At 46.9% G+C, this 13,776-nt stretch overlaps 1 protein-coding gene across 3 annotated transcripts in view; it reads right to left on the bottom strand.

The window, feature by feature from the left end:
- The window catches only part of LOC119654786 (endophilin-B1), a 47,567-nt gene that overhangs the window by 30,903 nt on the left and 2,888 nt on the right, over positions 1-13,776 (bottom strand). For 2 of the 3 annotated variants that reach the window (XM_038060330.1, XM_038060333.1), the window contains exons 3-5: positions 3,336-3,399; positions 3,113-3,148; positions 2,661-2,851 (exon numbers count right to left, since the gene is read on the bottom strand). In XM_038060330.1, the coding sequence (XP_037916258.1) occupies positions 2,661-2,851; positions 3,113-3,148; positions 3,336-3,399 (291 nt within the window). The remainder of the gene's footprint in view (positions 1-2,660; positions 2,852-3,112; positions 3,149-3,335; positions 3,400-13,776) is intronic. The other variant, XM_038060332.1, reaches the window with a different exon arrangement.

Below are 13,776 nucleotides of genomic sequence, written 5' to 3'. Positions count from 1 at the left end.
GAATGCTAGGAAGACTGTTCACTAGGAACGTCAGGTCGGGCAGCTATACGCTACCCACCTTAGCAGGGGCGGAAATCCAGCTGGCACAAACAGTCAAGTACTTAGGAGTACATTTCGACTCCAAGTTAACGTGGAAGCATCATATCCAGGAACAATATCAGAAGTCCTGCAGATTGCTCTGGTGCTGTAGGAATGCGATAGGTAAGACCTGGGGACTTTCACCTAAACGGACATACTGGATGTATACATCCATAATAAAACCCATTTCGATGTATGCATGCATCGTCTGGTGGCCAAGACCGAACTTTGCTAACAGCAGGAAGCGGCTAACGCAGATTCAGAGACTTGGTTGCCTAAGTATTACTGGAGCAATGAATACTACGCCGACTGCGGCACTTGAAGCTATCCTAAATTTACCCCCCATTCACTTGGAGGTGAAACGGAAAGCGGCCAATGACGCATATAGGCTCGATACCATTGGGGCGTGGAAAGGCGGCTAATCAAACAGTCATCCGTCTATCTGGAAATTCCTTGAAAAACATCCGGTAGCCCTGACGCCGACCGATCATATGGTTTCCAGATTCGTCTTTGAAAAGACATACACTGTCGTAATCAACGAAAGAGAAGAATGGAATGAGTCTTTTCAGATTACAGACCTAATAATCTTCACAGACGGGTCAGTCATGGAGGATGGATCGGGCGCAGGGGTGTTCTCGGAGAATCCGACTATAGAACTGGCCCGACCCCTCGGGAAAATGACGACCATATTCCAGGCGGAGATATATGCCATTTCATTGACAGCAGAAGAATGTCTGCGACAGAAATGGAGGGGTCGTACCATTCGAATCTGTTCCGACAGTCGGGCGGCATTATCAGCACTAAATGGCAACAGCATATCAGGCCAGTTGGTATGGAGTTGTCATCAGGTGCTGCTGAAACTTGGCTGACTGAACGAAACATTCCTGATGTGGGTGCCGGGTCACTCTAACATCGCCGGTAATGAGGAGGCTGAGAGACTGGCTCGCCGAGGGACTGGATACACAATGGTGGGGCCAGAACCAGCTCTTGGAATCCGACCATCTACTGTCAAGTCTACTCTGAAGGATGAAATTGCAAGGATTCACGCAACCGAGTGGAGAAGTTTGGACTCTTGCCGGCAAGCGAAAATCCTTGTGAAGGAGCCTAGGGCCACTAGAGCGGCATTTTTGTTGTCCCTTAAGTGGGACATGAAAACTCTAGTAGGGCTTTTGACGGGACACTGCCCCTTAAACTACCATATGGAAAAGATTGGGGTAGTGGTTTTGGCTGTGTGCAGCCAATGTGAGGAGGAGGAGGAGACGGCCCTGCACTTTTTATGCAGCTGTCCGGCATCCTCAGATCTCAGAGGAAGACACCTTGGCAAGGTTTTCTTCAATGAAGAATTTGCACACTCTCTGCCTCTGGAGAATGCTCCAAGATTCGCTAAAGCCTGCGAACACCGTAGGCGGGAAGCCACTGAATAGGCAACTTACGGGGATAGTACAATGGGCTTAACAATGGCCTGAGTGCTCGGAGCTGCGGCTCCCCCCAGTTAACTAAACTAAACTAATGATGAAAATGGGCTTCATCCGAAAACAAAATGTTGGTAAACGTTGAAAATCGCTCAATCACCTGATTTACGAAATTAAGCCTCTGACTGACACCTTGGGGCTTTAATTCTTGCACCAATTGAATTTTGTAGAGGTGCAGCTTTAGGTCTTTGTGCATAATGCGATGTAATGATGATCTATTCACATTTAAAGAACTTGCGCGCTTCCGAATTGAAAGGTTTGGGTAGTCACGAACAGACTGATTAACATTCTCTACCTTTTCTACCGTTCTTGATGACCTAGATTGCCCGGTTTTTGATTTATCCAGCGTTGTACCAGTCTCTTCAAACTTTTTAACCCAATGTCGAATGAGAAAAATGCTTGGCGCATCATTCAAGTGGCCAAAAACCTCGAATACTGCAGAATTTTCTACGCGCTACAGTTGCCGAATCGCCGTTTTTGTAAAACTCGCGCACGCACAACGCGCGATCTGCTCCCGAGAAACACTCCATAGCGACTAAATTCCCAAGAGCCAGAGTACCGATTGACATAACCCCCGCGCCCCTTAGATACGTTGCGTTCACGTATTAAACTAAATAAATATAAAATTTCTTTTGAGACATCTTGTATTTCGCTTAAGATGTTGTTTAGAAAGTGTCGGGTTTTACATAACGATAACCAGTCCGAATACAGAAATCCCGTCATCCACCTAACAATTGAATATATACAACGAGTTGCACAAGAGAACTCTTCTCAAAAATGAAATCATGTTTGTGTGGTTTGGAAAAATAGTCGTAAAAAGGAAAGTATGAACGAAAGAAATGGGAAAAACGTCACAAATTATTCTATTCAATTCAATAAAGAACTACAAAGCCGATTGAATCATCTACATCCCTTTCTACTGCCTTTATTATTTACAAGAATTACATATTTGATAAGTGGATCATTGCATGTAACATATTAAAGCATTTATCAATATTTCTTATGGAAATAAACAGAACATCAATTTCAACATGCTCTCTAAAACATTATCTCATTGAATTGAAATAGAACACGATGAACTGACACCCAATAATTAATTTTTAGACTTACCTAGCCAGTTCCTTCTGCAGGTCGTCCATAATTTGACCGCACTGTTTATAGTACCGCGCCTGCGTTTCAACGAACGAATGCAAATGCCGTAAATGGCCGGCTTGTGAAGTACCAATACCTTCCAGTAGAAGTTTTGTTATTTCCGCTTGACGATCAAACTCTGCTTGAGCTATACGTAGATCGCGTTCGGCCTGGAAAAGGCAACATAAGGTTCAGACTTGATTTATCGAATCTCAAATAAAGTTCAACTACTTGATCAGTCGCACAAATGAAAAATATACAAAAGAAACCTATTTTTGAAGTACTTAAAAATGCCTACACTACCTTTTCTACTTTAAACAAATTAAACATATTTAGTAGTAAATAAACGCATATTGACATAATATATTTTAAATAAATAGCAAACATTTTCTTGTGATCTTCTACTATTCGTTTTTGTTCTTTCTTAGTACCTGTTCCAGCACCGCTTCTGGAGATAGACCATCTTTCTATTGACGATACCCCCACAGCAGTCGTATGATTGATAGTTATTAGAGGGCAGCATATAAATTAATAACAATATATAGATTTTATGTTTTTGAATAAAACCGAACGAAAATAATTTGACCTAAATATGATTTTGAGAATAGAGAATGGAAACAGTAAGAGAAATGATGATTCAAGGCGCTTGCTTACCGCTTGCTGTCCAAGCATACTCCTTGCTTTACGTACACGATTTTTGCATGCGTCTAAATCTAATCTGTAAAGAAAGAAGAGATTAGGGGATATGAGTAGTGAATTGAAATATTAAAAACTATAAAAGTTTAGATGGGCTTCATGATGATATTCATTCATTCATTATACGATAGAGTGAAGTACTGCTTCAGAAAGGCGCCATCAGTTCGTCTTGACTGCGATGTCAATGGGCATAATGAGATTTGGGGAAGTGGAAACACTAACCAAAGAAGTGACCATCTTGAATTTGTCTTAACAATAGATTTCAAGTATGTAAAGCACCTAAACAATAACAGTCACGTGATCAAAGGACGATCTCCCCCAATCCGTCATGCGAACTCTTCCCACTGGATAGTTTGCAGTTGAGAGTTACTGACTATTCGAACGGAGGCTGTTCGCCTCAGTGAGTAAACTTGATCTTACCGTGCTGCGGGACGATGGACCTCCTAACCCCCCATACTCGTGGGAACCAAATGAGAACACCAATGAAAGATAGTAAAAAAAAAAACAGAAAACAAGCGGCATCCCATGCCGCACATAAACTGGCCCAACAAGCGGAGCCACATCTCCGAAACACCGAGAGCCAGATGATTACACCCAAAAAATCTAGAAGTTGGAGCGTCAAGTAGTGGAGAGGTCAACATTGGCCTACTGCGAGGATTATAACCAACAAAGGCCACGGCTCAAAAAGCAGGAACAAGAAGAAGCACGTCTGAGATCAGTATATAAGATGGCAGGAAGGAGACAGATCTCAGTACCGCAGGTGCTAAATGGTATCTGCATTATCTGGAAGAAAGCCTAAAATCAGAAGAAGCATGTGTTTACTGGCATACGCTTTAGACCAGGTCATATACTAGTAGACTGCACGACGGAGGACACTGCGGAATGGCTTAGGACTATAGTCCCTAAATTGCCAGGTTGGAAAAAAGCAAACTTGTAGACATGTACTGGGGGTAATATACCAGGCGCATAGAGACGGAGGATCTTATAGAGGAAAGGTACTTCGGAGAAAACATCGGTTGGGAAACCTACCAAGGAATCTCGGGGGCCATTGGGGCTGAAACGACAGGATCAAGCAAGGAAGTAGATCCGCTGCCTGTGAGGAAGAGAAACTGCACGACCTACACCTGGATCTTCTAAGACTTAGGGTGAACAGCAACTTACAGGAAAGCGTCATGTCGGAGGAGGACAGTAGAGCAGAGCTCCAAACACTAACAGAGCCACCTGACACTATCTCAAACAAATGAACAACTTGGCCGGCACACAGGCTGCGATGTGATAGGAAGACGAAATTGGCAGCGTATAGATCACACATTCAGGAAGGACGACAATTGCATTGCGGGCTATGCCATGCAGTGGAATCCATTCTCCCAAAATGGCCGAAGAGTGGGTCGCCCCAAAGGTACTTGGCGCAAAACAGTAGATGGCGAGTGCGAGCATCTTTGGAAGTCGTAGAGGAAGCGGAAGCGCATTTCAGGTAATCATACGCGATGACACATAGATGTGGTTGACGCGCTCTACCGCACCGAGGGGTGAAAGGCAACCATATAAGGAGGAAGTATGGCACTGATCTTGCGAAAAGCCAAGAGCTTGCATCATTTCGAAACGTAATTTAAAATATATATGTCTTTCAGAGTTCCAGACCGAAGGCCGACTGTCCAAGTCTCACTAGAAGCAGAATGCCAGATAGCTTTTTTTTTTTTGTGCGTACACGGAGGTGGAAAATCTTAGAAAGACGCGCCCGCTGTAGTTCCGCCGTTCGGGCGGCGTGTGGGATTCACACCCACTAAAAACCACCCCCGGTCTCTCCAGCCCCAGCCCCGCGGGACCACCATTGAGGTATTACTTCGCGGGGTAGGTTTGCTCTTAGGCACTCATCCTTCTCTTATTTGCGGCTTTCCTCCTTTGTTCTTTCAGCAACTCCTCCTGCATTTGGATGATTGCAAAGCTAACCGCAAGCCACTTCTCCTCGGACTCCAGCATCTCAGTAACCAAGCTCTCCGGGGTCCCGCTCCTGCCCAGCACTTGGTTTAAGCTCCTGCTCTCCATCGCAAATCGTGGGCAGTGAAACATCACATGCTCTGGATCCTCCGGTATGCCATCGCATCTGGGACAGTTCGGAAAATCATCCAACCCAAAGCGGTGCAGATACTGCCTGTAGCAACCACCGTGTCCCGTGAGGAACTGGGTAATGTGGTAGTTGGTATCCCCATGTTTTCGCTCAAGCCACACCCTAATGTTGGGAATGAGCCTGTGCGTCCACCGACCTTTCGCAGACTCGTCCCATCTGCGTTGCCAGAGATCAAGCGACTCTGACCTTGCCGCATTTCTACGCTGTGCATGCCCCTCCATATGTCTTGCATTGTACAGGACACTCATTTCTTTGGCCAGAATGTCAACCGGGATCATGCCTGCCACCACCAATACTGCCTCATCTGATGTGGTTCTAAAAGCACTGCAAACCCTCAAAGCTATCCGCCGGTAAACCGAGTTCACCTGCTTCCGTCTCTGAGAGTTTGCAAGCGCCTCTGCCCACACAGGCGACGAGTAGAGCAGGATGGAGCGCATCACTCCGGCTAGCACCAACCTCCGGCAATGTTTCGGCCCACCAATATTTGGCAACATTTTTGCAAGTGCCGTGGTGGCACTGGCTGCCTTTTGGCATGCATACTCTAGGTGCTCCCTAAAACTCAATTTGGTATCAATTATTACCCCCAGGTATTTGATAGCCGGCTTTGATACGACCGTATGTCCACCGACCTCCACTTTTACAGTATTATATTTCCTGCGTTTCGTTATCAAAACCGCTTCCGTTTTCGCGTCCGCCAAGGTCAGCCCGGCCTTTTCTAGCCAGGACTTTACCGCTCTCACTGTTTCCGTTGCGTAAACCTCTACATCTTCTGGGTGTTTTGCTGCAACAACCACAGCTAGGTCATCAGCAAAGCCGACAATCGTAGTCCCCTCTGGTACGGGAAGAGCAAGCACGCCATTATACATGATATTCCACAACAGGGGACCAAGTACCGATCCCTGTGGTACCCCGGCTGTGACAATGTACTCTTTGGGGCCCTCATCCGTCCCGTACCAGAGAGTCCTCTCTGAGAGGTAGTTTTCCACCAAATTCGCTAAGTATCCGGGGACACCTATGTCAGCCAACGCCCGTTTAATTCTATTCCAGTTGGCCGAGTTGAATGCGTTTTTGACATCCAACGCCACCACGGCACAGCAGCCGCCAGAAATCAGTGCACCTTTTGCCAGGTTTACCACCATGCCAATTGCGTCCACCGTAGATTGGGCGCGTCGGAAACCAAACTGGCGTTCCGACAAACCATTGCTGGCTTCGACGATGGGCAGGAGTCTGTTGTAGATGACTCTCTCCATCATCTTCTCCATTGTATCCAACAGGCAGATAGGACGATACGACGCTGGGTTTCCAGGTTGCTTGCCAGGCTTCGGAAGCAACACCAACTTTTGCTTTTTCCACTGGGCAGGGAATATTCCTTCTTTTAGGCACGCCTCGAAGGTGTTAGCGAAAAGGTCGGGCCTAGTCTTCACTGCCAGTTTCAAAGCTCGGTTGGGGATGCCATCCAAACCTGGGGCCTTGTTATCACCGAACCTACCACATATCTCCCGCAGCTCCTCCACAGTTACAGGCGGTATTATGACGTCATTTGGCTGGACAAAAACTTGCCTTCCCCTATTTTCGTGGTGAGGGAACAGAGTGGTAACAATCTGTTTCAGGAGGCGCGGACAGGTCACCTGGGGTGATTTCCGCAGCCTTTTCATCACCACTCTGTAAGCCTCACCCCAAGGGTTTATGTCGGCATGGTCGCACAGCTGTTTGAAGCAGTTCTTTTTGCTCCTCCGAATGGCTTCCTTTAGGCGGCCACGCAATTGCTTGTGTGCCTCCTCTCGACCGTCGCCACCGGGTTTTCCCCTGAGCCTCTGGCAAAGCCTCCTTGCCCGAAAACATGCGGCTCGCAAACTTGCGATTTCATTGTTCCACCAGTAGTTGGGTTGCCTACTGGGGAGCAATCGCCTTCTGGGCATAGTAGCATCGCATGCTTCCGTCACCCATCGAGTGATCTGGGTGGCTTTCTCTCCAGCCGTACCATTCAGGGATATGTCGGATTTGAGCACCGCGGAAAACGTGTCCCCCTCGAAAGCTTTCACTGTCCAGCCAAGCATACCACCCGGCATTTTGCGAAAACTCTTTTTCGAGCTCGATCCGCCCTTGATCTCTATGCAGATTGCCTGGTGGTCGCTGTGAGTATAGTCCTCACTGACATGCCAAGCGATTCTACTGGCTAAAGTGGCACTCACGTATGTCAGGTCCACTATAGACCCCAGGTCCCTTCCCCGGAAAGTGTACGAAGACCCAACATTCGCCAGTACCACGTCTAGCTCCGCGAATGCTTCGAGGAGAACACGTCCCCTCACATTAGTTATCCGGCTGCCCCATTCAAGAGCCCACGCATTGAAATCGCCTCCTATTATGATCGGCCAACATCCTCTCGCATCCAAAACAAGAGCAGCAAGCATCCGCTCATACTCGACGAGTGTAGCGCTGGGTGGAGCATAGCAGCTGTAGATGTGGATGCCCTTCACCTTCGCTCTGATGAAGCCCTCCTTCGGGTGCTCCATTATTTCCTGGAAGGCTTGTTCTCCACAAGTCCACAGCGCTGCTTGGCCCGTTTGGTCTTTGACCCAAACGCTACCACCGCGATTTCGGTATGGTTCACTTAGTATGGCCACATCGTCGTTTTTCTCGCGGATGGTTTGCGCGAGTTGATCCTGCGCCGCCTCGCAGTGGTTGAGGTTGATTTGTATTAACCTCATCTGCGATTTGTGCTAAGGGCTCTCCTGTATTCCGGGCACTTGCTGCTGCCTGCAATGTGCCGATGGTCCACACCCTCCTTTCCTTTGCACAGTAGACAATTTGAGTCAGCTCCGCAGTCCTTGCTGATGTGGCCTTCCACTCCGCATCTCCTGCATTGCTTTGACCTATCATTTGGGTTAGTGCATGACTTCGCAATGCGGCGATGTGATAGGAAGACGAAATTGGCAGTGTATAGATCACACATTCAGGAAGGACGACAATTGCATTGCGGGCTATGCCATGCAGTGGAATCCATTCTCCCAAAATGGCCGAAGAGTGAGTCGCCCCAAAGGCACTTGGCGCAAAACAGTAGATGGCGACTGCGAGCATCTTGGGAAGTCGTAGAGGGAGCGGAAGCGCATTTCAGGTAATCATACGCGATGGCACGTAGATGTGGTTGACGCGCTCTACCGCACCGAGGGGTGAAAGGCAACCATATAAGGAGGAAGTATGGCACTGATCTTGCGAAAAGCCAAGAGCTTGCATCATTTCTAAACGTAATTTAAAATATATATGTCTTTCAGAGTTCTAGACCGGAGACCGACTGACCAAGTCTGACTAGCAGCAGAATGCCAGAGAGCTACGAAGGCTCTAATGACTTGTAGGTCCGTAGCAGGAAAAAAAATGTGGTTGCACCCTAAAAATGCTGCAATGGACATACACTGCAACGGCGGATAGAACTGAACTCAGCACAAACGCAAGGAAATTGCAAATTTCAAAGACTGCCTTGCGTGTGTATCAGTGAAGTAATGAGGACATGCCTAACGGAGTGCCTGGAGATCCTTCTAGGGTTAACCCCTCTCAACCTGCACATACGAATACGGAAGGGTGAACTTCAGAATGGCCTGGAGTATCAGTGAGGCAGGGAGCTGCCTACATCGAAGGAAAATTGATGATGATTACTGCTAACAAGGAATATTATGACAGCAAGGTTTCATTTCGATAAGAAGTTCCTCCACATTGGAGTAGCAGCGCAAAGTGGGAGAGCGAGGCTGATACCGAGAGATAGCATGGCAACGAAGGTGGTCAAAGGGTAGTATAGGTCCCAGGGCGAAACGTGGATTGGTACCCACGATGGAGCATAAAACCTGGGAAATGCCTGCTGAACCAACACCAACAGCTCTACTACCAAAGCCTATCTCCACCTCCATGTGGTGACCGCTGGGAGCTCTTTCTTGACGAAAAGCTGCAGACGGAGAAGACGGATGAAGGCGAGTCTCCCGCGCCTAAAAACGGGACAAATTGTACCAACTGGTCCTCCAGGCTGGGGGTTGGGTAGGGCTGACAACCCTACACGGAAAACAATATGTTACGAAGCCGCAACAGGAGCCTCGGATAGGACGGATTTTAAAACGACGGACCCGGCAACGACAAAGGAACAACGATTTGCGCATTTTCTCATGGAACGTGCGCTCCCTGTACAGAGATGAAGCTGATAAGCAGCTAGCCGATACCCTGCCCCAATATAGGGCTGATGTAACAGCGTTGCAAGAGATGCGATGGACTGGGACCGGTTTCCTGGAGAAGAGCCACTACACCATATATTATAGCGGTCATCCAGTAAACCATGTGCTCGGAGTAGGTTTCTTAGTCAGCCAAAAAATGAAACCTGCTGTTATCGGCTTTGAAAGCATAAGCGAACGGCTATGCACTCTGCACTTGTGAGGCAAGTTTAGAAATATAAGCCTCATAAACGTTCACGCCCCTACAGAGGAGACTGCAGAGTCGGAGAAGGATACCTTCTACGAGGCAGTAGAAAGAACCCTCGAAGCCTGTCCCAGATATGATATCAAAATCATACTTGGGGATTTTAACAGCCAAGTAGGGAAGGAGCCCGTATTCAGGCGATACGTTGGCTCCCATAGCTTACACGAAAAAACAAATGATAACGGACTGCGGACTATTCAATTAGCAGGGTCACACGAAATGGTTGTTGGAAGTACCTGGTTTGCGCGGAAAGCGGTCGACAAACATACGTGGGCCTCTCCAGACGGACCACTTTCAACCAAATTGACCACGTGTTGATCGAACGCCGCCACCTCTCAGCCTTGATGAATGTCAGAACATATAGGGGGCCAATATAGACTCGGATCACTATCTCGTTGGCATGGTGCTCCGAGCTCGAATAACAATACCACCTAGAATCCCCTCTGACAATCAGATGAGAGTGAACACTGAAGCCATCCACAACACAACCCTCCGCGACACCTATAAGAGGGAAATGGATGCCGCAATAACCGCAGTCAACAGAGGACCTGGAGATGAAGCATCAACTAATGATCTTCACAACCACCTGAAGAACGTTATCATGGATATGGCCACAAATATACTTGGCCCCAGCCGCAAAAGGAGTCGGAACAGCTGGTTTGATGATGAATGTAAACTAGCAACGGAACGGAAAAATGCCGCATACCGAGTAATGTTGCATTCCCAAAGAACGCGGGCACGCGCAGAGAGTTATCACGAACTCCGTCGAGCGGAGAAGCGACGTCACAGACGGAAAAATGAAGCCTGTGAGAACCTACAAGTCTGTGAACTAGAAAAGTACAGGGAGCAACCGCACCAGGCGCGGAAGTTTTACCAACAAGTCAGCAGGATGAAGCCTTATACACCTCGATGCTCATCCTGCCGAGACAAAGAGGGAAATTTGATTTCCGACAGAATGGGCATATTAGAGCGATGGGTTGAGTACTTTGATGAGCTACTGAACAACCAGAACATCGGCGAGTTGGAGGTCCCGCCAACTGAAGACGACGGACAAATACTGCCACCACTAAGTTTAGGAGAAACAGTCCGTGCAATTCATCGACTAAAAAATCATAAGTCGCCAGGAGCCGATGGAATTACAGCCGAATTGGTTAAATATGGAGGCGACCAGTTACACCAAGTGGTTCATCAACTTGTGCTCAAGGTATGGGACAGCGAATCAATGCCTGACGATTGGCAACGAGGCATAATCTGTCTCATACATAAAAAGGGAGATATCACACAGTGCAGCAATTATAGAGGTATCACGTTGCTGAGTACCATCTATAAGATCAGAGTGAAATTAGAAGGTTAGAACGTAGTAATCTTACTACACTCTATAGCCAACAATCAACCTCAACTGCTCAGAAAAGATCAAGTGTCACCTTCTCAAACTTGTCCAAACACATACAAAGGACATTGAAAAGGTTTGACATACAGCTGGTAGGATCAAGCCGTATCTACCAGCTAAAAACCCAGCTGGCGGGGGAAAAAGATCCGAAAACGGTGGAAGAGATGAGCGGCATCTATAAAATCGCCTGCTCGGATTGCCCGAAGGTATATATCGGGCAGACAAAAAGATTAGCAACCACTAGATTTAGGGAGCACATGAAGGAGGCAGAGCTGGCTGTAAAGCACTCCCGAAAACCCACTAAATCTATGGTGGCAAAACATATGGTCGAATGCGGCCATAAAGTAAGCGCTGATGACTTGAAAGTCCTAAAGCAAGTAAGAAAGACTAACCAACTGGATGCTTACGAAAGCTGGTTCATCAACAAACAACCGATTGACACTAGGTTGAACTCAGATTTGGGTAACTGCTATTCCCCTTTGTTTAGAAAACTCTTAAAGTAAAATAATCTCGTCTTGTTTTAGGATTGATAAATTAGCTATTAGGAAGTGAATTAAATATTCTTTTTCAGGACCTAGATATAAGTTTTAAGATACATTAGCTATTAGGTAGTTAAATTAAATATTTATTTTCTTTTTCAGGACCTAGATATAAGTTTTTAGTCGTAATTATAATATCATAGTATAGAGTAGTATAAATAGAACATAATGTCTATAGATGAGCAAACTTGTTTGCACTGATGAAGGGAACAAGTGGTTCCCGAAATATCGGTATTTGCAAGAATAAATACCCACACCAACGAAAAAGAAACAACAAGTTTTATTATTTCAATCTATAAGATATTCTCCACTATCTTGCTAGGCCGGATAGCCCCATACGCCCAGAACATCATTGGCCCATACCAAAGAGGCTTCACTCCAGGCAAATCAGCAACAGATCAGATTTTCTCTCTGCGGCAGGCGATGGAAAAACTGTTGGAATATGGACAACAGTTGCACCACCTGTTCATCGACTTTAAAGCCGCCTATGATAGCATAGCCAGGGTAAAACTGTACACGGCCATGAGAGAATTCGGTATCCCGACGAAATTAATAAGACTGACTAGGCTGACCCTGACCAATGTGCGAGGCCAGATAAAAGCAGCAGGATCACTCTCAAGACCATTCGACATCAACAACGGTCTACGACAAGGGGATGCGCTATCATGCGTCCTCTTTAACCTGGCCCCCTCGAGAAAGTGATCCGTGATGCTGAGGTGAATGCAAGAGGTACGATCCTCTTCAAGTCCACCCAACTACTGGCCTATGCTGACGATATCGACATCATGGGAAGAACCACCCGAGGCGTACAAACTGCCTTCATCCAGATCGAGCAGGCGACAATTGGCGCGAGATCTTGGGCTGCACATCAATGAAGGCAAGACAAAATATATGGTGGCAACGTCAGCACCGAAGACGAATCAACCAACAACATCAAACCGCACTGGTCAAACACAAACACGAACAAGAATAAGGATAGGAGAATACAACTTTGAGACCGTTGACAATTTCTCCTATCTAGGGTCGAAAGTCACAATCGATAACAACTACGATGATGAAATCTGCGCACGGTTGTTGTCAGCCAACAGAGCCTATTTCAGCTTACAAAGACTGTTCCGCTCGAAACGTCTCACCATAGGGTCAAAGCTCTTACTGTACAAGAGAATGAACTTGGCAGTCCTCATGTATTCCTCGGAAACTTGGGTTCTTAGCAAGAAAAATTGCGAACTCTTGGCCGCGTTCGAGAGAAGAATCCTCCGAAGAATTTTTGGCCCCCTACATGAGGATGGACGATTCCGTAGCCTACATAACGACGGAATCTATGAGCAATACCATGACCGTCAAGCTGTGAATAAAATCCGGCTCAATAGGTTACGGTGCGCGGGTCACTTAATCCGTATGGATGATGATGATCCAGCCCGGAAAGTCTATAAGGGCAATATCTATGGTAGGAAAAGAAGACGAGGCAGACCCTGCCTAAGATGGAGCGATGGCGTGGGCCAGGACGCCAGACAGCTTTTAGGGATATCGAATTGGTGGACCTCGGCGCAACACCGGGATGTCTGTAGTTCCTTATTAAGGCAGGCCTAGACCGGATACCGGTTGTTGCGCCGTTGCTGATGATGATGATGAACGAAGTTTAATTTCGAAAAGAAATTTGAAAAACGATTGGAAAGTAGCACTGGAAGCAGACTGGAAGAGTATAGAGAGAGAGAGTATGCTTAAACCAGCAGCTGATATTTCGACGAGTCCCTCACAGTAGAGTGAGCGACTCCAGGGATCATTGGTCCAAGGAAAACTATTTTATACCAAGGGGTAATAATATTCTCTAAATAGCGTCTAGGCGCCATCGTTGCCGGTTCGCCAAAAGGTGCCTTAGCTCCCACA

This window comes from Hermetia illucens, chromosome 4, assembly GCF_905115235.1.
Source record: "Hermetia illucens chromosome 4, iHerIll2.2.curated.20191125, whole genome shotgun sequence".
In the NCBI taxonomy this organism is placed as follows: domain Eukaryota; kingdom Metazoa; phylum Arthropoda; class Insecta; order Diptera; family Stratiomyidae; genus Hermetia; species Hermetia illucens.
This window is presented reverse-complemented; position numbering and strand designations above follow the sequence as displayed.